The 22,424-nt window shown below is 43.9% G+C and overlaps 1 protein-coding gene across 5 annotated transcripts in view; it reads right to left on the bottom strand.

Moving 5' to 3' along the window:
- The window catches only part of Egf (epidermal growth factor), a 79,333-nt gene that overhangs the window by 15,112 nt on the left and 41,797 nt on the right, over positions 1–22,424 (bottom strand). For all 5 annotated transcript variants that reach the window (XM_029475163.2, XM_029475162.2, XM_021157941.3 and 2 more), the window contains 7 exons: positions 19,730–19,834; positions 18,042–18,265; positions 13,693–13,860; positions 12,491–12,637; positions 8,741–8,866; positions 3,887–4,003; positions 2,965–3,090 (listed from right to left, as the gene is read on the bottom strand). In XM_029475163.2, the coding sequence (XP_029331023.1) occupies positions 2,965–3,090; positions 3,887–4,003; positions 8,741–8,866; positions 12,491–12,637; positions 13,693–13,860; positions 18,042–18,265; positions 19,730–19,834 (1,013 nt within the window). The remainder of the gene's footprint in view (positions 1–2,964; positions 3,091–3,886; positions 4,004–8,740; positions 8,867–12,490; positions 12,638–13,692; positions 13,861–18,041; positions 18,266–19,729; positions 19,835–22,424) is intronic.

Raw genomic sequence — 22,424 nt, 5'->3', positions numbered from 1 at the left:
CAGAGCCTCTCCTGTTCCCTAGACCACACAGTGATGAGCCCGTGACTGTGCCACTTAGGGGCAGGCCAGAGGCTTTTCTGTTGCCGACAGCTGTGCTGTCCAGTATGGAGAGACTTGCCCTCTGGGAGTATTAGGCTCTCTAACTGCATCAAGTCTTCTGGTCCAGATGGTGCTGTCAGTTCGAAATACACACCAGAGTTTTAAGTCTTAGTGTGCAAGTTAAATTATAAACATCTAAAATACCAATTAATAGTAAAATGCTAACATTTTAGACATAAAATGCACTATTAAATTAATAGCAACTGTTTCCTTTGAATGTTCATAAAATAGCAGTTAGCACGCTTAAGAGAGGGAGGTAAAAACAATAGCTGACCCTCAGACTTCATTTTCCGCGAATGTAAGACGATTCATCTGCTAATAGAAGGCACTGAGATGCCTCTCCATACGTGCAGACCTCGACAACCAACCGCCCAGTGACTGATCCGAGACAGGCTTTGAGAGGAGCTAACTAAGGTTAGACAAGAACAGGAGGGCGTCCTGATGGAGCTGCGTCTTTAACAGATGAAGGAGCACCAGGTTGGTCACGGAGGAGAGACTGAGGATGCAGTGAGAAAGTGGCTTCCAGAAGCCGGAAATGGCTCATTCACCAGACCACACCATCCATCACATGGGGCGTAGCCCCAAGAGCTGTGGGGAAGGAGGTTCCTGTGACCTGAGCACTGTGCACTGTGTGGTTTCTCTGCTCACACGCAGCCTGTACTCAGCACTGCTTCCCACCACTTCCCAGAAGCACGACTTGCTCACACCTGGATGCTCCCGCCCTTTCACACTTCTGCTTAATTAATATGGATTCATTCTCTACAGTCCCGCCCAAATGACACTTCCTTTAGGAAACCTTGCCCAAGGCCTGAAGTAGACATTCCTCCCAGTTCTTGTGTTTCTGCTCCTCCTGCCGCACATCTGTCTGTGTTTCTCTCTTATCAAAGCTGCCTTTCTTCCAGACCATGGTCTATTGGTAAGCAAGAACTGGCTTCTTCATCTTGATAGTTTTCACAGTTCCTAAGGCACAGTTTCTTTGTGCCTAATGGAGGCTAAGGCTTTGAACAGCTGTCCTGAATGAATCAAAGTAACTTCTGTTCTTTGTTTCCTACAGTTTTTAATTCTTTCATTTTCTGGAAGTCCTGAGATTGAACCTCTGGCTTCACATATGTTACACAAGCACCTCCGAGCCACGCCTCCAGAACACCTGCTATAATCTCAAATTAGAAATCCTCTCTCACACTTTTCGTTACGAGCCTATTCTTTTAACAGCTGAGCCATCTCTCCATGCTAGGTGGTGGCAGCCAACACCTTTTAGCCCAACACTCAGGGGGCAGAGGCAGGGGGATCTCTGTGAGTTAGAGGCCAGCTTGTTCTACAGAGAGAGTTCCAGGAAAGCCAAGGCCACACAAAGAAATCATGTCTGGAAAAACCAAACCCATCCAAACCAAAACAACAACAAGAAAGGAAGAAAGAGAGAGAGAGAGAGAGAGAGAGAGAGAAAGAGAGAGAGAGAGAGAGAGAGAGAGAAAGGAAGGAAAAAAGGAAAAAGAAACCCTCTCTCAACTTGAGCAAACTCATTCGCTCCAAAGCAAAGCCAACGCTGCACTGCTGAAACACTCATGTTTGAGTGTGTTTATGTCTATACTTGCAGAAGTTGATCTTCTCCACCTTTATGTGAGTCCTAGGGACTGAACTCCAGCCACTGAGCTTGGCAGCTTTACCCACTAAGCTGACTTACCAGCCCAACGATAGGATGTATGTATCATGGATTGAAGCCAATCACCTAGTGTGCTAGCTTGTTTTTTGTCAACTTGACACAGGCCAGAGTCATCTGAGAGGAGACAACCCCATTTAAGAAAATGTCTCCTGCTTACTGAGGTCCAATGGTAGAACATACAAGCATACCCGTGGCTTCTATGATCCTGAAGACCTCATGGACCCAGGCAGGGCAGGGCCATGACCTCCTTTGGCATATTTAATATTAGGAGGTCGGTTAGTAAGAGTGGGAGTCTAAAGAGCTTAAGTCTCTGAGAAAATATACCTTCTTCTCTTCAAAAGAAATGAAATATGAAGTCTGTTTGCCCAAAATATCTGTGAGCCTACTTAATTAGTGCAGTGACATTTTCCTGACTGACTGCCAAATCTGTGCTTAAAAGTGTGTTTTCAGAGGTCTGTGGACTGCACAGAACTAATCTGATAAAGTCTGGCTTAAGCCAGCCAGATCCACAAGTGGGTAGTCATGACCTTCACATGGGAGAGAAAATACCAGCTTGAGTTTACCGGGCATCTGTCCTTCACCGTTTGCTTTCGGAAGAAGGGTAAGAAACGGCATAGAAGAGGAGCCGGGAATCCCTGGGAGCGCAGCTAAGCTGCACGAGGTGAGGGTATGTAGGGCAGGCCTCCACTTGTGCGGTGCTACTGGGTTCCTGACACCCAGGGCAGCAGAAGACATCCACAGAGTGAACTTCCAGCCCACAGCCCCACCCAGCCCTTAGCGGAGGAGGACGGTTATGAAAAAAAGGCTTTCAATCATTCTGAGCTTGCAGTGAATGTCAGTGCTAGAAGTTCTCATCCACTGAGCCATCAGAAACACCCTACGCCTGCCCGGGAGCCTCCTGTCTTCTTGTACACAGTGGTTACAACACACCCACTCCAGCTTTGCCCTTCACCAAGGTCCAGTGGCTAAACTCAGTAGCAAAAAGGAGCTTATAACACAGAACACAGACGAGCCTTCATCCTCCAAGAATGAACTAGAAAGGCAAAGAGGTAGACTTAACCTCAGCGGCTCAGCTTGTACAGTTATGGCCAGGAGATTGTTTCCTAAGACCAACACTACATCTGCCCACACAGGCCACACAACTGGTCTTGACACGTGTTTCACTCCAATGCTGTCCTGCCTTCCCTCAGCCCTCAGCATCTCACCGAAACAGGAGATCCCGTCTCCTTCGTAGCCTTCTGAGCATCTGCAGACGTAGCCACCTTCAGTGTTGATGCACCTGGACGAGGTGGTGGGACAGTCCGATCTAGCCAGCACACACTCATCTATATCTGTCAGGGAGATTATGGGCACGTGAAACGTTTGCCAACCTTGGGTCTCGACCCACACAGGGCTCACATCTCACATATCCTGCATATCAGATATTTACATTTCAATTCACAACAGTAGCAAGATTACAATAGCAATAGGATAATTTTGTGGCATTAGGAAGGTTGAGAACCACTGGAAAGAAATAACAGGCGTAGTAAGAAAGACTGAGTCTTTGTATAGTCAGCCACTCAGATGCTCTTTGTGAATAAAACGCAAACCCTGCATCTTGGGTTTGAAACTCATTTCTCAGTTAATTTTCATGAAATTCTCACCTGTCCAAACAGCTAAGTATGTGTAAGTAAATTACTTTCCTCCAGAGTTTCAGACAAGAAGGACTGACATGTTCTCAGTAACCATTAACTTATTATCAGTATAAAATAGCTATCAATATAAAATCAAAACCTGTCTATCATAATCTATTTGTTTCACTAAAGCATATATACTAGGTTTCTCAGAGGAAAATGTCCTATTTTTAGGAATCCATAAGTTTGACTTGAGCTCAAATTCAGGTCTCTTTTAGTGTCAACTTCATTTTTTGCTTAATTTTAATACAATTTTAGTATAGTATGAGGCAATATGTAAATATGCCCATGTGTCTCATTTCCTATGCATACAATTCCTTTTCCCCCTCTAACATCAAATTATTTAAACCTACTAATTACTTACATCCTTGTGGAGACTTTTAGTTAGTAAAAGTAAAAGGAATACTTTTGGTTCATGAATTTTCCGACTTGTGCATTTGGCCTTCGCTCTTACCAGAACACAGGTTTCCATCCCTGGCAAATCCTTTCAGACACTGACACTCAGCAGTCTCTCCATCTGAAACGCAGTGAGCATGGCTGCCACACCCCCCGGGACCACAGTCATCTTCATCTGCAAGCAGCCAGGACAATACAGTTATTTCCAGGCTTCAGAGGAGGAAGTGGACCCCAAGGTCATGGACCAACTGTCCTAGCACCTCCTTCCTGAAGTTGGCCTGTGGGCTAGGCTCCAAATGGAAAGAACTGGTTCCGTCTGTCTGCTGCGCCTGCTCTGCTAGATTTCAAAGACACGGCTCACTGCACCCATGTGCCTTCAGTTGTAGGGTTTTGTGTGCTTGTTGGTTTTGATTTGCTTTGGCTTGTGGTTGTGGTTCGGTTGCTGCTCTAGCTTTTTGACATAGTAAGTCGCCAAGGCTGGCTCTAACGTGAGAACCTCCCGCCTTTTTCTCTCACATGTGGAGGTAAACCTCAACCTTAAAGAACTGTTTGATGGCCAGAGAGCTTGGTGCGGACTTGTTTGTCATTTGCACATTTGAACTTCTAATAGAGCTTAAAATGGACTCGGATTTCATTTTATGTGGTATCAATCTATAACTCTAACCAGCCTTTATAAAAGACACACAACATAGGTATTTTATTTATAAACTGTAAGCCTAGATTGGGTAGGTTTGGAGTTATTCTAACTTACTTCTCAGCCATTTTATGTCCCTTGTTACTTGCTGGTTTTCCTGGCCACGTGCTCATGGTCCATCTCCCCTCAAGGCGGCCTCCTCCACCCCTGTCCTTTCTTCTTTTTCTCTCTCTCCCTGTAACCCTCTCACTTGATCCTTAAGTCCCACCTTTCTCCCTCCACTGCCCAATCGCAGGCTCTGGCCTTTTACTGACCAGTTAAATTGAGGAACAAGGTTTCCATAGCATCACTTGGTGTGCGTGAGGATCTGCTCCTGGGGGGACAAGCAGAACTGGAGAGCCAGTATTTACCCCTTGAATACAAGTAACCCAGAAGCAATTTTACTCAAAAATCCCCAACCACTGTGACACACAAAAAGCCTATCTAGTCTCCTCTCGAAACACAGACTTGTACGTAGCAAGCAGATCTGTCTCTGACAGAGAGATTGGCTCACAGAAAGATTTATTGTCAATTTACTAATATCATGTTTCATATCTAATAGGATCTATGTCACAGTGTGTGCTTATTATCAAGATTTATGCACTGACTTGTAAGCCTCCTGGCACTTCTGCAAAGTCACGAACCTTAGAGTCAATGCTGTAAAAGATCACTTCATTTCATCCTCCATTGAAGTGCGAATGCCCCGGGGGACAGAGTTGCATGTCAAGTCACAGGCGTGAGCAAGTTTTTCTTTGTTTCTTGCTTTCCTGCTTTAACTCACTGTGCATATAGTCACTCCCCAAATGCCACCCAGCACCTCCTTTTTTGAGTTGGAATATCTGACATACCACAGCCGGCTATGCACCACTGTCTCTCTAGTCTGTTCACGGGATGTAGGAGAGATGAAAAGAAGCCTTCGGAGCGCCTTTGTAAAAGTTATACGTTTTAAGGTGGATCTGGGGGGTGGGGGTGGGGTGGGGCAGGGCGTGACTGCAGACATTAGGGCAATTGTGGTTTGGGGATTTGTTTTGTTTTTTCTTTTCTTCTTTCTTTCTTTCTTTCTTCCTTCCTTCCTTTCTTTCTTTCTTTCTTTCTTTCTTTCTTTCTTTCTTTCTTTCTTTCTTTCTTTCTCTCTCTCTCTCTCTCTCTTTCTTTCCTTCTTTCTTTCTTTTTTTGGTTCTTCAAGACAGGGTTTCTCTGTGTAGCCCTGGCTGTTCTAGAACTCACTCTGTAGGCCTGACCTTGAACTCAGAAATCTGCCTGCCTCTGCCTCCCCAGTGCTGAGATTAAAGGCGTGCGCCACCACTGTCCAGTGGTAATTGTGTTTATTTGTGTTTCATATGTTTAGCTACTTAACCAAGATTTCTCTTGGGTGAACACAATACCTTCCATGTTTGCTTGGCTACCCCTTATTACTCACAACTCAGGATGGGTACATTCAAATTGTCTGGTTCCCAGATCACAAGGCTGCTGAGAGTACGACTGGACAGTATTTGAGCACAGCAAACACTGGACAGCACTGTACAACTCTCCTAGCTTAGAACATGATGCAGGACTGTTGCGAACCCGAGTCAGCTCTGCATGATCAGTAGGAGGTGCAGGCTGTGACCACACTGGCAACACTCGCCTGCTTCTCTCTATCATGAGCAGGGATTTCTAAGAGGACGGCTGCTTTGCATGACTGTTCTTGGAAACCAAAGAAAACATGACTGTTTTTAAAAAGTCCTCTGCCAACTGAAATCTGCTATACATAGCTAAATAAAGGTGACAAAGAAGGGCATAGTCAGGGCTGTAGACTTGGCTCGGTGGCTAAGAGCACCTGCTCTTTCAGCGGTCCACAGTTCGATTCCCAGTACCCACACGGCTGCACACCGATATCTGTAACTCCAGTCTCAGGGGATCTGACAGGATCAAAAAACCCACGTCACACACAAACACAGGTAGACAAAACATTCATATATATATATATATATATATATATATATATATATATATATATATATATAAAATAACTAAAACATTTTAATAATTAAAAAGAAGGGCATAGTGATATCTTAATCGTGAGGATTGAGGGTGTAGCTCAGTGGCTCTAGCATGGGCAAAGGCCTGGGTCTGAGCACTAACACTTAAAAGACAAAGCCCCAATACCAGAAGCAACTCTGCGAACCAAAGTCTAAAATTCACTCAGAAGTACCTAATGTGTGCCCAGGTCCTACTAAGTGGTAAAAGTACAGTAATGCAGGATGCAGGCAAAGGCTCTGCTGTCTTACATTGTCTTTGGGGCTAAGTGAATACAAAGCCAAACACAGACGATGATGTAAGTCGTCTCTCCCTCACTCCTTGACCCCCAACACCATCAATGTACTCTCTGTCATGTTTCTTCGTCTGCCAATCTCTCTTCACTATGATAGAGTCTGCCCTGTGAGCCCGTGGGGGTCCCTGCTGAGACTGAAAGTGGCCTCTAGCCCACTAAGCCTGATGCCTTATTTGATTAAACTTCTGGTTCTCACATTAAGCTGTGACTATGCAGGCTGCAGCTGCATTTAATGCCCTGGTATCCCCAGCACTTAATACGACAATATATGACCAAAAAATAGCCAAATAAATATATTTTTATTTGTGGCAAATTTTTCTGGAACTTCTTAAACAGGAATTAGTTGTTTGGCCATAGTTCTTTGCTTGTGTGTGTGTGTGTGTGTGTATGTGTGTGTGTGTGTGTGTGTGTGTATGTGTGTGTGTGTGTGTGTGTGTAAGTGCTCATGTGTGTGTGCACATGTAGGTGTGTGCAGGACAGAAGCCAATGCTGGGTTTCTTCCTCACTCACTTTCACCTGATTCTTTGGAGTGAATGTCTCTCACTGTTCATGAGCTCGCTAATTGAAACTGGCTGGCTAGAAGTCCCAGGTCTCTTCCTATACCCACATCCCTGCCACTTGGATTACAATGGCAAACTGCCACGCCTGTTTTGTTTTTGTTTTTGTTTTAATGTGGCCTTTGAGGATCCTAACTCAGGTCCCCATGGTTTGTAGAAGCACCTCACCAACTGAATCATCTCTCCAGTCCTATATGATCATAATTTTCAAAATCATTAGTCAAGTCACTAAGCAATACACCCCAGTCTCAGTTTTTACATCTATAAAACAATGGGATATGACAGGCATCAAAATACAATTTAAACATGGCAAATGCTAAAAGTTCATACAAATCTTAATTATCACCATTACTAAAAATATGTAAAACATTCTTTACATCATCAAAAACATACGGGTAGGGCATGTGGCCCTTGAGCCCTAAACATCTGCTCTTTAGACCACAGAAGTCAGAGGAAGACTTCTGTAACTGTCCTTGCATGGAGGTTTCAAACAGCTTAAAGCCACAGACATTATGTTACTCAGGGGCCTGAGGATAAAGTTGGGACCCCCAGCTTTCAGGTAAAGAGCAGGGTGTGGAGGCCTCCCAACAATCACAGTGCTTGAAATGGAGATGGGATTCTCTGGAGTAATCTGTAAGGATTATATATATATATATATATATATATATATATATACATATATATATATATATACATATATATGCACACACACATATATATGTATATATAGATATACACACATATATACATATATGTAAATATATGGATTCATAACATAGTGCATATAGTTGATATACATATATGACTAAATGTTTTGGAGTCATAGTGAGCCACCCTAAGTGAAGGGCAATGAGCCTTGAGGACAGGGTGGGTCTGTAGCCGCTCTAGGGATCATTAAAACTACTTGCCATACACAGAACAGAACAGACTCTATTATGAACCAAATTACTCTGCTGATAAATGAGCAACATAGACTAAGAATTCTAACATTTCTGTCTATAGAGTTTCTTCAATAATTAAAGCAACCAATTAATATGGCTCGTCAATTCCTATCAACTTTGCACGACGGCTGGACAGAGTGAGTGCCCACTAGAGTAGGTAGGGTGGGGAGTACTTAAGTCTCTTCTAGCCTGCTTGTCACCCATTTCGAATTATCCCTCAAATGGTTCAGCCTAGAGTCTCTCAGCATGTATGATCCATGCCTGGCCCAACAGAGCTTTACAGCACAGGCTTTTCAAAAGAGGAGGACCCAAGTCCAAGGTTAGGCTACAGTACAGTTACCTAACATTATACCAGGGAAAGAGCGTACAGAATTTCCTACTGGTGGAGTGGAAGCTGTTGGAACAAAAGCTATCTGGGAGAACTCACAGTTCATCCCTGACACCATGATTTCAGCCACTAGTGTGGAAGATTCTGTCCCATCATCGTCTGGTTCTTCAGCCTTAGTGGAGTTGTTCAGTGATATCACCTCTTTACTAAGATCAGCATTGTCACCTGTGGGACAAAAGATAAAAGGCGTATTAGTTAAGCCTTTCCATCGCAAGGAAAGTTTGATTTAATGGATGTTGATGGTCATTGATTGGTTATGAGTTCATTTTAGTACGAAGATGGAGGGAAACAGGCAGGGTTTGGTGGGGCCAAAGGGGGAGAGAAGGGGACTCTTTTAGATAAAGAACACCACTCCTCCTGAATATAATCAGCTCAGAATTGCAGACCGTGACAAGAAGAAGTTGTGGGGCTTGAGAGATGGCTCAGTGGTTAAGAACACTGACTGCTCTTCCGAAGGTCCTGAGTTCAAATCCCAGCACCACATGGTGGCTCATGGCCATCCCTAATGAGATCTGATGCCTTCTTCTGGTGTGTCTGAAGACAGCTACAGTGTACTTACATATAATAATAAATAAATCTTAAAAAAAAGAAAGAAGAAGAAGTTGTGGTGGCCACCTTTCCCCAACCTTTCTTATGCTACCTCCTCCCTTTGTCTGGCTTCCATGTGTATAGTACCCTGAGTTAACTGTGCTTCCCTGTTTATAGTACCCTGAGTTAACTGTGCGTCCATGTTTATAGTACCCTGAGTTAGCCATGCTTCCATGTTTATTGTACCCTGAGTTGACCATGCTTTGGAAGCTGCTGTGTATAAACAGCCATATAGAAACTCAAGCTCACTGCTCCTGGAGAAGGGCGATGGATTCCTCAAGGCAGCACTTGGCTCAGCTGTGCTACACAGGGTCCCACTGCATCACAGTTGAAAGCTACTGTTCGTTCACACGTTCACATTACTATTGATACAGCGAGGCAGTGTAGGAAAGACTGTGGTACACGGCATGGCACAGCGCAGTACAAATGGGCATCTGACATAGGAATAATATCCAAATTTTACAAAGAACTCAGGAAACTAGACATCAACAAACCAAATAACCCAATATAAAAATGTGGTACAGAGAGGCAGGCAGATTTCTGAGTTTGAGGCCAGCCTGGTCTACAAAGTGAGTGCCAGGACAGCCAGGGCTACACAGAAAAACCCTGTCTCGAAACCCCCCCCCCCAAAAAAAAATGTGGTACAGAGCTAAACAGAGAATTCTCAACAGAGGAATCTTGAATGGCTGAGAAGCACCTCACACCAATCAGGATGGCTAAGATAAAAAAACTCAGGTGACAGCACATGTTGGCAAGGATGTGGAGAAAGAAGAACACTTTCCTCCATTGCTGGTGGGATTGCAAACTGGTAAAAACCACTCTGGAAATCAATCTGGAGGTTTCTCAGAAAATTGGAAATAGATCTACCTGAAGTTCTACCTATATCACTCTTGGGAGTATATCCAAAAGATGCCCCACCATGCCACAGGGGCACCTATTCCACTATGTTCATAGCAGCCTTATTTGTGATAGCCAGAAGCTAGAAACAATCCAGATGTCCCACAACAGAAGAATGGATACAGAAAATGTGGTTCATTTACACAATGGAATACTACTCAGATATTAAGAATGATGACATCGTGAGTTTTGCAGGCAAATGGATGGAACTAGAAAATAGTGAGGTGACTCAGACCCAAAAGGATGTGCATGGTATGCACTCACTAATAAGTAGATATTAGCCAAAAAAAAAAAAAAAGTACAGAATACCCAAGATACAGTCCACAGAACTCAAAAAGATCAACAAGCTGAAGGGCCCAAGTGAGGCTGCCTCAGTCCTACTTGGGAGAGAGAAGAAAGCAATCACAAGTCGGGAGGGAAGGAGGGAGGAATCTGGGAGGGAAAGGGGATTAGGGGAGGGAGAGGGAAACATGATCTGAGGGAAAAGGACTGAAGCCCTGAGGACCAGCAGAAAGAATGAAAACAGGCAACCTCAGTGCAGTGGGGGGGGGGGGGGCATCGGGGGGAATGTAGGAGGTGGAGGGACCTTCTAGAATGTACCAGAGACCAGGGAGATAAGAGACACTCAGGACTCAAAGGGAGGGACCTTATATATATATAATGCCCATCAGTGGGGAGAGGGAACTTGTAGAGTCCACCTCCAGTAGAAAGACAGGGCATCAAGTGGAAGGATGGGGTTGCCATCCCACAGTCAAAAAATCTGACCCAGAATTGTTCCTGTTTAAAAGAAATGCAGGGACAAAAATGGAGAAGAAATTGAGGGAAAGGAGGTCCAGTGACTGGTCCAAATTGGGATCCATCTCAAGGGGAGGCTCCAAGGCCTGACAGTATTACTGATGCTATGGTGTGCTTACAGACAAGAACCTAGCATGGATGCCCTCTGAGAGGCCCAACAAGCAGATGAAAGAGTCAGATGCAGATACTTACACCCAGGCAATGGACAGAAGCTGGGAACCCCTGTGGTTGAATTAGGGAAAAGCTGGAAGAAGCTGAAGAGAAGGAGAACCCCATAGGAAGACCAGCAGTCTCAACTAACCTGGACCCCCGAGATCTCCCACTGAGCCACAAACCAGGCAGCATACACTAGCTGATATGAGGTCCCTAGCACGTATACAACAGAGAACTGCCAGGTTTGACCTCAGTGAGCGAAGATGCACCTAACCCCCGAGAGACTTAAGTGGGGAGGTCTGGTGGGGTGGGAGTGGAGGGGTGGGGTGGGAGTGGAGATGGGGGAGGAGGAAAAGGTTGAGGAACAGTCAGAGGGTGGACTAGGAGGAGGATAACAACTGAACTGTAAAAAAAGATTAAATATAATAATAATAATAATAATAATAATAATAATAATAATAATAAAAGTTAAATTTTTTTCAATATCCTAAGACCTGATAAATATAATCCACATATGCAAAAACCCTTTAGGGGTCTTAATAAGTCTTTCAAGAGCAAAACAGGGTTCTGAGTCTAAGAAGTATGAAACTATTATCCTAAGGCAAAATAATAATAATAATAGGGAAAAAAGCCATGTCTGAAAACCCAATATACAACTCCATTCCATGGACAGGGCCATCCATTCACTGTTATCCACCTGCCACTTAGCTTATATTTATAACATGCCTACCAGGTCATTATGCACTTTTAAAAGAGGCTTAACAAGTATAAATTATCTGTGGCACATTTTTGGTAGGAGGACACCAGAAGATGACTCCACATCCGCCTTGTTTGGGCACGCACTGCAGGCAAGAAGGCCATCCATCAGGCAAGGCCCATCCTCCCACGCTCTCTCAGCTACCGCTGTAAAGAGACGGATCCTGACCTCCTCAGAACCCACTTCCTATGCTTGTTTGATAGTTATTTCTATGAAGGACTCAAGTTTTCCTACTAAGACCAATAGTGTGGGGAAGAGGTTGTCTTTCATGATCCCTGAAATTAAGAACATAACATTTTAAAACAAAATGTCTTTAAACACTGTTACAAGGTGGCATTTATTTCTAAGCCTTGGTACACCCCACTACAAATAGGGGAGAGGCTTAAAGCTTTTACAATTAGAGATCAATTTAACTCAGACTGTGGTAAGGAACTAAAAATCTCACAGGGGAGGGGTACAGAAACCCAAACATACTCAGCATTCTTGAAGACACAGGAGCACTTAAGAACACAAAGCGCTACAATGGTCGAAAGCAGACCATGGATGCCCCCGTGCTTGGGCCGGGTGAGGGAATCCAGCTGTGCAGCATGCTATGTTACCTGACTGTATTGGATAATCCTGAGGGAGGCACATTTTCCCATCCCAGGCCTTCACAAAACCTTCACGACACAAACACTGAGCCGTGCCCAGGCTCTCTTGGCAGATGTGTTCACAGCCTCCATTCCTGTATAAGCAGGGATCTGCACCTAGGAGAGACCAGAGAGAATATGCAGATGGGTCTGGAGAGGTCAAGGATGTTGCTGATGCAAATCAAAGACATCTTTGAGTGAGGACTCAGCCATTCTAAATGGAAGGTGTGTCTAGAACTCTCTTCCTTGGAGGAGGCCCTGACTCTGAGCCAGCTCAGAGTGCTGTGACCTTATGCGACTTTGCTGAGCAGAGCTGATAGTTTAGTTTGTGAAAGGCTCCTTTGTCTGCGTGATTCCTATGTCCTGACCCAGGATCTAGACAAATGCACAGAGATCTTCGGGATGAGGAGATGGTGGAGGGAGCTGAATGACTTCCTTGGGTTGTTCCCGGCTGCTGCTCACTACCTGGCATGTGGGGGTAAGGGGAGCCCAAGGGTGAGTGGAAGGTCCACTGCAAAATCTAAGTTGCCTGAATCAATAACTTTTAACATATCAAATAATTCTATTTGGTGCTAAGAATTCCAGGTGGGACCTTTTTCTATTCTGTTGTTTAGACTTGGTGATAATCTCTATCTATCTCTCATCTATCTATCTATCTATCTATCTATCTATCTATCTATCTATCTATCATCTATCTATCTCTCATCTATCTATCTATCTATCTATCTATCTATCTATCTATCTCTCATCTATCTATCTATCTATCTATCTATCTATCTATCTATCTATCTCTCATCTATCTATCTATCTATCTATCTATCTATCTAGTCACTATGAACACATTCTAACTTGTTTATCCTGACTTCCTATAACCTGAGTCTTTTGAAATGTAGCAAGCGATAGGGAGCAGGGGAGGAGTGTGGCTGGAGAGGTAAAACCCAGATTATTAAAATCACCATATCAGAGATAAAGCACAAATTACCAAACCACCAAGCTTGTCTGGGTTGTGATTCAATCGATGTCCAAATCTTGGAAAAATCTTAACATTATGCAGACAGGTGAAAAATAAAAATCAGAAAATCCCCACCCCCAGCCCCCCACGGCCAGCTACCATTGATTAACACAGCCACAGTCTCCAGAGCAGGAGGGCCTGCGGGGCCTCTCCAGTGTACCTGGTTTTGCCAATGGATGAACCACAACCAGTGACGAGGGCTTCAGCATGCTGCCTTGAAGACGTACCCTGTTTTGGCCAGTCCTCTTGTTCACCCTTATTACCGATGGGATAGCCCAATCCGAGACCCACAGGTGATCCTCAAACACGGCTAGAGAGAAGGGGTGACCTGGAATCAAGTAAAAGATCGTTCATTACAGACAGGTCCTCTTCACAAGGGGCAAGGCTTAGCACCACTACACTGTCATCAGTGCTGCTGACATCCATGGGTCTAAACAGCACCAAGGGTGTCAAGATGGACATGCTCTGTGCTCATGTGCCACAGACAGGACTAGAGTGAGTTTCTTGCTGCTCTTTGGTCTGGGTCCCCTGTCATTTAGATGGCTGTTGTAAGCAGTAGAATGAACTCACAGGTAACTAGGATTTCTCTCTCTCTCTCTCTCTCTCTCTCTCTCTCTCTCTCTTGTTTGTTTTTTTGAGACAGGGTTTCTCTGTGTAGCCCTGGCTGGCCTGGAACTCACTTTGTAGACCAGGCTGACCTCGAACTCAGAAATCCACCTGCCTCTGTCTCCCAAGTGCTGGGATTAAAGGCGTGCACCACCACACCCGGCTTTTTTTTTTTTTTTTCTCTTAATTTAGGTGACTGAACAGTGATTTTTCAAAGACGTCAGTCATCTCTTTCACTGTATTCCCAAGTTAGCCTCTCCTGTCTGCTCTCTCTTCTTCTTCTTCTTCTTTTTTTTTTTGTTTTTTTTTTTTTTTTTGTTTTTTTTGTTTTTTGAGACAGGGTTTCTCTGTATAGCCCTGGCTGTCCTGGAACTCACTTTGTAGATCAGGCTGGCCTCGAACTCAGAAATCCACCTGCCTCTGCCTCCCAAGTGCTGGGATTAAAGGCGTGCGCCACCATGCCCAGCTCTGCTCTCTCTTATACATTAGTCCGGGGCTGTCCTCCTGGCATGGCTACTTCTCCCATACTCATACTGCCAAGAATGACCCATCATATTCACTGTCCTCACCAAGCTCAGTTACCGGCCTCCTTACCTTCCTTACCAATGGCCTCTTTCCCTATCCCCTTAGACTCTCTGACTCTTCCCTGACATACAGAAGGGAGGTTTTTTTAAAAACACATTTATCTGCTGCCTCTACATCTCCTATTGCTGCCTCCTGAGCCCTCCTCAATCAAAACCACCTCTGCAGGCCTCTGGAACTGCTGTGAGCTGATTCAAGTACCACTACTCAGGAGGATGCCATCTGGTGTCTCAAGCCGCTAGAGCCCAGGATAGAGGGGGCATGTGCTTGGAGGCTGTCCTCAGGCCTCTCCACATTCGCCAGGTCGATGGATTTGGAGCTGGGAGATGAATGTCTCCCCCGTGTGGTGGAAAACTCAAATGACTTGTCCTGGCTACAGCAAGCCTCCTCCACTTCCCCACTGTTGCTAACCAGGGCGTTTGACTTTCTTCTCAGTCTCTAGTCCTTTGTCCCAAGGTAAAACTACAAACGCATCATGGAAGTTTGTTTTACTCAAGTTCTGTTCTTTTTTAAATCTTGGTTAGAAAACACACAACACACAATCTCTTAGTCTCTATGTACAGTTCCGAGGGGCTGAGTACACTCACACACTGCTGCGCCACAACCAATCTCTACAACTTTTCCACTTTTGAAAATCTGAAATTCTATGCCAACTTTCCTCCAGCCCCAGAGAAATACTATACCACCCTGTGCGTGAGGCTGCCACGCTGCACTACCACGAGCAAGTGGCAAGTCCAGCGTTTGTCTTTTTATTCACTTAGCATAATGTCCTCAAGGTCTATTCCTCTGAAGCGTGCACTAGAATTAGCCATGATGCTCAACAGAAACATTAGACATAATCTTCCTTAAGGCCATGAACCACAATTAATTGTACTCTAATTAAAGATAAATTCATCTGATCTTTTCATTAAGTCTTGAACAGTTGGCACTCAGAAGATGGCTCAGTGGTTAAGAGCACTGACTGCTCTCCCAGAGGACTTGGGTTAGAGTCCCAACGCCAACATAGTGTCTCACAACTACCATTCTAGTTCCAGGGGACACAACACCATCTTCTGACTCTCTGTGGCCCCAGGCATCCATGCAGCAGACAAAACAGCCATACCCATAAGAGAAGAAAAAAACAAAACAAAAACCCTGAGCTGTCAATTGAGAACACACCACATGTATTGCGGTGGATGGCACTAGCATAGGAGACAATCAAACACCACATTATGTAATACTGCTCTCCAGGAGAGAGTTGCACTACTCTGATTGTAGTAGCACTTGCAATTAAAAGGTCTCCGCTAAAGGGCTCTGGGTCTACCTCAGCTGGTGAGGGGCTTCCTATCATGCACAAAACTCCATTTAATCCCCAGCATCATCTAAATTGGGTTTGAGGAATGGGCCCTATCATCTCAGCATTCTGGAGGCAAAGGCAGGAGGATCAGAAATTCAAGGTAATCCTCCACTATACAGAAAGTTCAAACTCAGCCTGGAATGCACGAGACTCTGTCCCAAAATAAATAAAACAGAAAATTACATACAGTGCTTTTGGATCCAGAATGAGATGGTTTCCTCTGGTTAGGAATGTTCATATAGCTACATACCTCAGAAATCAATGAATTTCTGCCAAGCACATGGATAGATATGGTCCAACTATGTATGCAAGCTTATCACTGTTTATGGAGAATAAGGTTATTTTAAAGAATCTTAGAAATATATACAATTTAAGAATATTGCTTGCTCTATTTCATGTTATATTATATAGAAATAATATAACATGTCTCTAAACTAAAGAGAATTAGCAAGGTCTATTTTATTAGTTCCTTGCTAATGAGACTGATTTTTGATCTTCCCAACCAGTCTCTATATCCCTAAAGCCCTTCGTCCCAACACTCCCAGTTTCTCATTCTTCCTTACACTAACTTGCTATCAGACCCTCTCTGAGTTTTATTCATAGTAAGTTTTAATACGCTAACCTTCTATCTCTCCATTTAATAACAAAGTAGTTTGGGTCTCCATGACCTAATGTGTAGACTAGCACTGAGCTAACCACTGGTTTCCTTCTCTTTAGACTTCAGTCTGACCTCTGTGCTGCATCTAAATGCTTACCTTGACAGGCGGTCTTGTCACATATATCTCTTGCTCAAGAACATCTACTGGTTCCTTAGTAAATTCAAAATTAGGTTCTGTCACTTTATCCTGGCAGTTCTTCCTATCACATGGCTGAGTTCAAAAGGTCAAAAGCACTGCCTTTGTGCTTCTCCTTTGTGTGTGTGTGTGTTCTGTGTAGATCTCTGTGTGAGTATGTGTCGAGGTTAGAGGAGAGTGTCAGAACTCTTGAGCTGAAGTTATAGATGGTCGTGAGCTACCCCCAAATGGCTGCTGGGAGCCTAACTCAGGTCCTCCCAAAGACTAGAGAGTGCTCTTAACCACTAAACCATCTCTCTAGCGCCTGGCTCAGTGTTTTCAAGATACTTATAAAAATTCATGATCTCAGCCGGGCGTGGTGGCGCACTCGGGAGGCAGAGGCAGGTGGATTTCTGAGTTCAAGGCCAGCCTGGTCTACAAAGTGTGTTCCAGGACAGCCAGGGCTATACAGAGAAACCCTGTCTCGAAAAACCAAACAAACAAACAAAAAAATAAATAAAATTCATGATCTCCCTTGATGAATCTTAAAAAGTAACAGGGGAGAAAACTTCCTTGATTAATCTTTTCCATGTTATTAATTAACATTCATCAATGCCTAAAAGTGATATTATCACTGTTACAGAATGGCAGACAAAAGATAAGTAAATAAATAAATAAGAAGAAGAAAAAAGAAAAAAAAGAATAGAAAAACCCAGAAGAAATAAGGTTTTTATTCTTAAATACATTTGGACAAAAATTAAGAGTTTTCACTTTCATTTGGGGAAATCTGGAGGAAAAGAGATTATACAATACTACATTTTATTCAATATTCCAGTGCTCGGGCTTGGGTAATCTGTCTGATTTATAATTCTTGGAGAATTCTGTCTCTGTAGTCTGGTTAAATGTGGACATGTGTAAGCACATTCAGGATTTAATATTCATCAGCACTCAGTCAAGGAAGTCAGAGACCCAGCTGTCATGAGCAAGAACTGCTCTTGCAGAGAACCCATGTTTGGCTTTCAACACCCACATCCACCAGCTTACAATGGCCTGAAACTCCAGTGCCAGAGGACCTGACACTCTCTCTAGCCATTGTGGCTACATGCACCCATATGCATACATCCCCAAACACATACATATGTGCACACGATTTAAAAAATAATAGTACGACTAAACTAGAGATGAAAAAAGTCATGCAGCCCAAAGCCTCACCTACATCGTTCTGGGTAAGCCTTCGGCGTTTGGAGCCATCCAGATTGGCCATTTCAATCACAGACCTCTTGGTGTCACACCAGTACAAAGTGTCTGTTAAGTAGTCAATCGTGATTCCATTGGGTTCCAGTAGATTAGAGCTGGCTATCAGCACCCGGTCGGAACCTTGAAGGGAAGCGCTTTCAATCCGTGGAGACATCCCTACGTCCGTCCAGAAGAGTCTCCTTCGGGCAAGAAAACTCACGAGTCAAATTTGCATGAAAAAATTCTTATGTTCTTTCAAGACATAGAAATCACTTTAAAGAGTGGTACACCATGAAATATGTAAGGAGAAAAGGCAGCAACTCACGTTAAACAATTAAAAACAAGAACAAAGAAACCCCTCAGTCATCTGGGCTATACAAAGCATCTAGAACAAAAAGGAAATCTGGTGGCAGCCATCAGATGGGGAAGGAATTGATTTTTGAAGTTGTAGAATATTACTTCATCAAATTTGTACTTGAATGAACAGTGGTAAATCAGCAGCAAACTGCATACAATTTGGTAGCGTGTTTTTATGTCATGCACATATGAAGTTACAATCTAAAAGGAGTAGTGTGTTTACCTGTCCTAGACTTATGCAAGGTTCTGTGCCTGCTAGGATAATTTTAATTTCACATTTCTAAAAATATCAATCTGGTTGATTATTTTGTTGGCTCGTGTAAAGATGGGTTCGCCTTGTTTTAGCCATTTGATCAAGTCCAAATCAATTATCAGTTACTACTAACATATCATCCAGAGACTACTATAACATTTCCACCAAAAATAAAACCTTCAAGGTTCTGGCCAGATGCTAAGAGCCAGCTCTAACCCATTGGAACCCAATCTAATCAATAGGAATTGCAATGAACTACTTCACAAACACGTTGTATTGGTGTGACAATGAAACAACAGAAAAAAGTTATTTCTTTTTCTCTTTGCTTTTTAACAACTCTGAAGAAACTCTCTATTCTCCTTAATTCTCTACTCTCAAACAAAAACGTGAAATGTTAATTCATAGTTTGTAACATAGAATCTATTAATCTTTCATAACTTTTATTTCTGCTTACCTGATTCTAAAAACAACCTATCATTTGAAGTCATCCTAAGATTTTTCTAAATAGTGTTGATAAGTCAACACTCCTAATTTCATTTTCCACTCAAGAAACAATGTAGATTTTTAAATCTTTTCTGTAAATGAAGGATTTTTAAATTTTTATGTAGAGTGTTTTGCTCACCTGTATATCTATGCATAACATTTTATGCCTAGTCCCTGTGAAGGCAAGAGAGGTTACTGGATCTCCTGGAACTGGAGTTACAGATGGTTGTGAGCTGTTATGTGGGCTAGCTGGGAACAAACCAAGCCTAGGTCCTCTGGAAGAGCAGTCAATGCTCTTAACCATGGAGCCATCTTTCTAGTCCCGACAACATTATAAAAAGTCAATTCATGGGATTAAGCATAGTTTGTTAATGGGAACCAAGAGACAAGGAAGAGATGTAAGCTGTTAGGCATACTGGTTCTGAAGATCTGAACCAAATTCACAGATTTGCTTGGCTTCTGACTACACTGCCCACCTGAAGTCTTAGCACAAACTCTGGTCATGAGCATGGCAGACATGAACAACTGCGTAAGCTCAGATAAATGGAGCCCTCTTTTCATAAGTATCTACCTGGCCTTCGGATGCACAGCGATTCCTCGTGGCCTCGAGATGTTCTCTCGGATGATTATTCGATGATGCTTCCCGCTCAGATCACTCCCTCCAACAACAGACTTCCTAGAAGGTAAATATAAGTAGGGAGGTGTTAACTCATCATTTTCAAATAAAAATTTTCCTTTTCTCATACCGATACATGCACATTCTTTCCCCCCGCCCCTCATACACACACACACACACACACACACACACACACACACACACACATCACGTTAGAACCAGCAAGTTCTCTACATAAAAAATACAGCTAGCCAGTGGTGGCACTCACCTTTAATCTCAGCACTTGAGAGGCAGAGGCAGGCGGATCTCTTGAGTTCGAGGCCAGCCTGGTCTACAGAGTGAGTTCCAGGACAGCCAGGGAGACACGGAGAAACCATATCTTGAAAAACCAAAACCAACCAGCCAAACAAACGAAACACCAGATAACTAGCACCCTCTTTTGATCCCAGGCACAGGACAGGATAAAGGGGGACTGTCAGCAGCCTGGCAGAGACAAGGCTAGGAGGCAAATGTTTATTTAGTCTTGTTCTCTTCACAACCTTCCATTTCCTGATGGAACTTATGGAAGCCAGAGACTAGGAGGCCAGAACAATCATAGGAGGCCAGGTCACAGAGCACGGGAAGAAGGCACAAGCCAGCACAAGGCTAGCAGGGGGAGATTTACATGGGTTTCAATTTCCTCCCACCTGGCTTCAGGGCAGATGCAGGGCTGTGGTCAGCCCTTATCCCTCACTTCATTTCCCATGGTTCCAGTTCCTTTGTAGCCATATTTGTCTCCTTCTGAACTGTGTAACCAGCGGCAATAAAACCACCCTCTCTGATCTCACTGTTACAGCACTAATAAGTTTCAGCTGCCGGGCGTGGTGGCGCACGCCTTTAATCCCAGCACTCGGGAGGCAGAGGCAGGCGGATTTCTGAGTTCAAGGCCAGCCTGGTCTACAAAGTGAGTTCCAGGACAGCCAGGGCTACACAGAGAAACCCTGTCTCGAAAAAAACCAAAAAAAAAAAAAAAAAAAAAGTTTCAGCTGCTCGGAGCAGGAGTTAGGCAATGGGAGAGAATCGAGCTCCCCGTGGTGCAGTTCAGGTCAAGCCAAAGGCAAAGCAGAGACGCCAGGGCTGGCGATAGGAAAGCAAAGACCCAGGGGCAGTTTATGTCTGTTGTAGCTCTCCATAGAAGACATATGTATAAAGATATAAGCACACAGGTATCTTTACCTTTATGGCTCAACTAGCTTTAGAAGTCAGGCTTCCTTAATGTTAATTAATAATTCCATAGAATCATCAATGTGTCATGCTCACATGAATGCCTTTTTTCTCAACCAACGCAGCCATCCCTCTTTGGTTTTCACTGACTTAGAGATGCCACATAATCTAATACCTAGGATTAAAGTCTTGGTTATTTAAATCAAATTTCTAGCTAATATCAAGGTTTTAAAGCTACAAACCTCTCATTTCCAGACAAATTAAAGGTTTTGCTTAAGCAGCTGTCTTTCAGAGGGGAGAGGGCTTGAGAGGGGTTTGTTATTGCTGAAGTCTATGGGCTGGGGGATGTGAGGTCTGGTTCTGCAGGCTCCAGCTGTGCCCATCTGAAGGCAGTGCCTGGGCAGTAGGCACTAATCACACACTGGTAAAATTAGAGGTGCCTCCTGACTGTGTGGAAGTGGGAAGAGAACTGCCCCGAGGAGCCGAGAGCTGTTGACATCTGTAACCCTGATAAACGTTTACACTTGGAAAACAACCACGTACTAGCTCTGTTATTACCCACAGCTGACAGGGAGAACATCCTTTTAAGTCAGTTCAACACGGAGAAGGCTGTTATTATGACAGTTATAATCGTTTTGGCAGGAGTTGATTTGAATCTGTTCTGTGACTCTGGGTCTCACCCATTCTGACACTGAGTGATGCTCACCCGTACTGTCTCCCGATGGCATCCCTCTATGAAGATTTTTGAGGTCCTAGGGCTTGACTTCAAGCCTTCACATGCTAAGGGCATTTCTACCCCAAGTAGCACCCCAAGCTCATATCTGCGATGAGTCAGGGAGTACTGCCTCTGGAAATGGCTAACCTTGAGTTCCCTGGTTAATCCTGGGAAAGCTATTTTAGCACTGATTATAAATTCTCTTGATCTTCAGAGATATGAAAGCATACCTATTTAGGACTTAATAGTATCGTGGATGGGACACTCTTAGGGCAGTATCTGGCATGCTGCAATTAGTTAATAGACAGATGTACCCAGTAAAAGAATGAAGGTGAAGGCTAACTCAGTTGCTTAACTGAGTAGAAAGTCATGCTCAGGTGGCCACAGAGAGCACATTTCATGGGTGACTGAACACCATTTCACACCTCTGGCTCACTGTGAAGAACCTGGTTGTTTTCTATAACCAGAGACGTTCTGTACACAGAATAGCTGTGCACATGCCCATGCGCCTGGTCCCTGGGACTCCACTTTCTGAGTTGACACTACCGCTCTCCCAGACATGAAATCCTAGTTAATTTTCTTCTCCTTTTCCGTGGCTGCATAAGTCCCAGGTGCTCAGCTTGGTCATCATTTACTCGATGCTTTTCAGCGACTTGGAAGACACAGAGCTCATGGCATCTCTCATGTCGTCTTGTGAGGGAGTCTGGTTCATGCTTTTCTGCCAGCAGCAGG

This window comes from Mus caroli, unplaced genomic scaffold (genome assembly GCF_978045245.1).
Source record: "Mus caroli unplaced genomic scaffold, Mus_caroli_1 scaffold_3, whole genome shotgun sequence".
Classification (NCBI taxonomy): Eukaryota; Metazoa; Chordata; class Mammalia; order Rodentia; family Muridae; genus Mus; species Mus caroli.
This window is presented reverse-complemented; position numbering and strand designations above follow the sequence as displayed.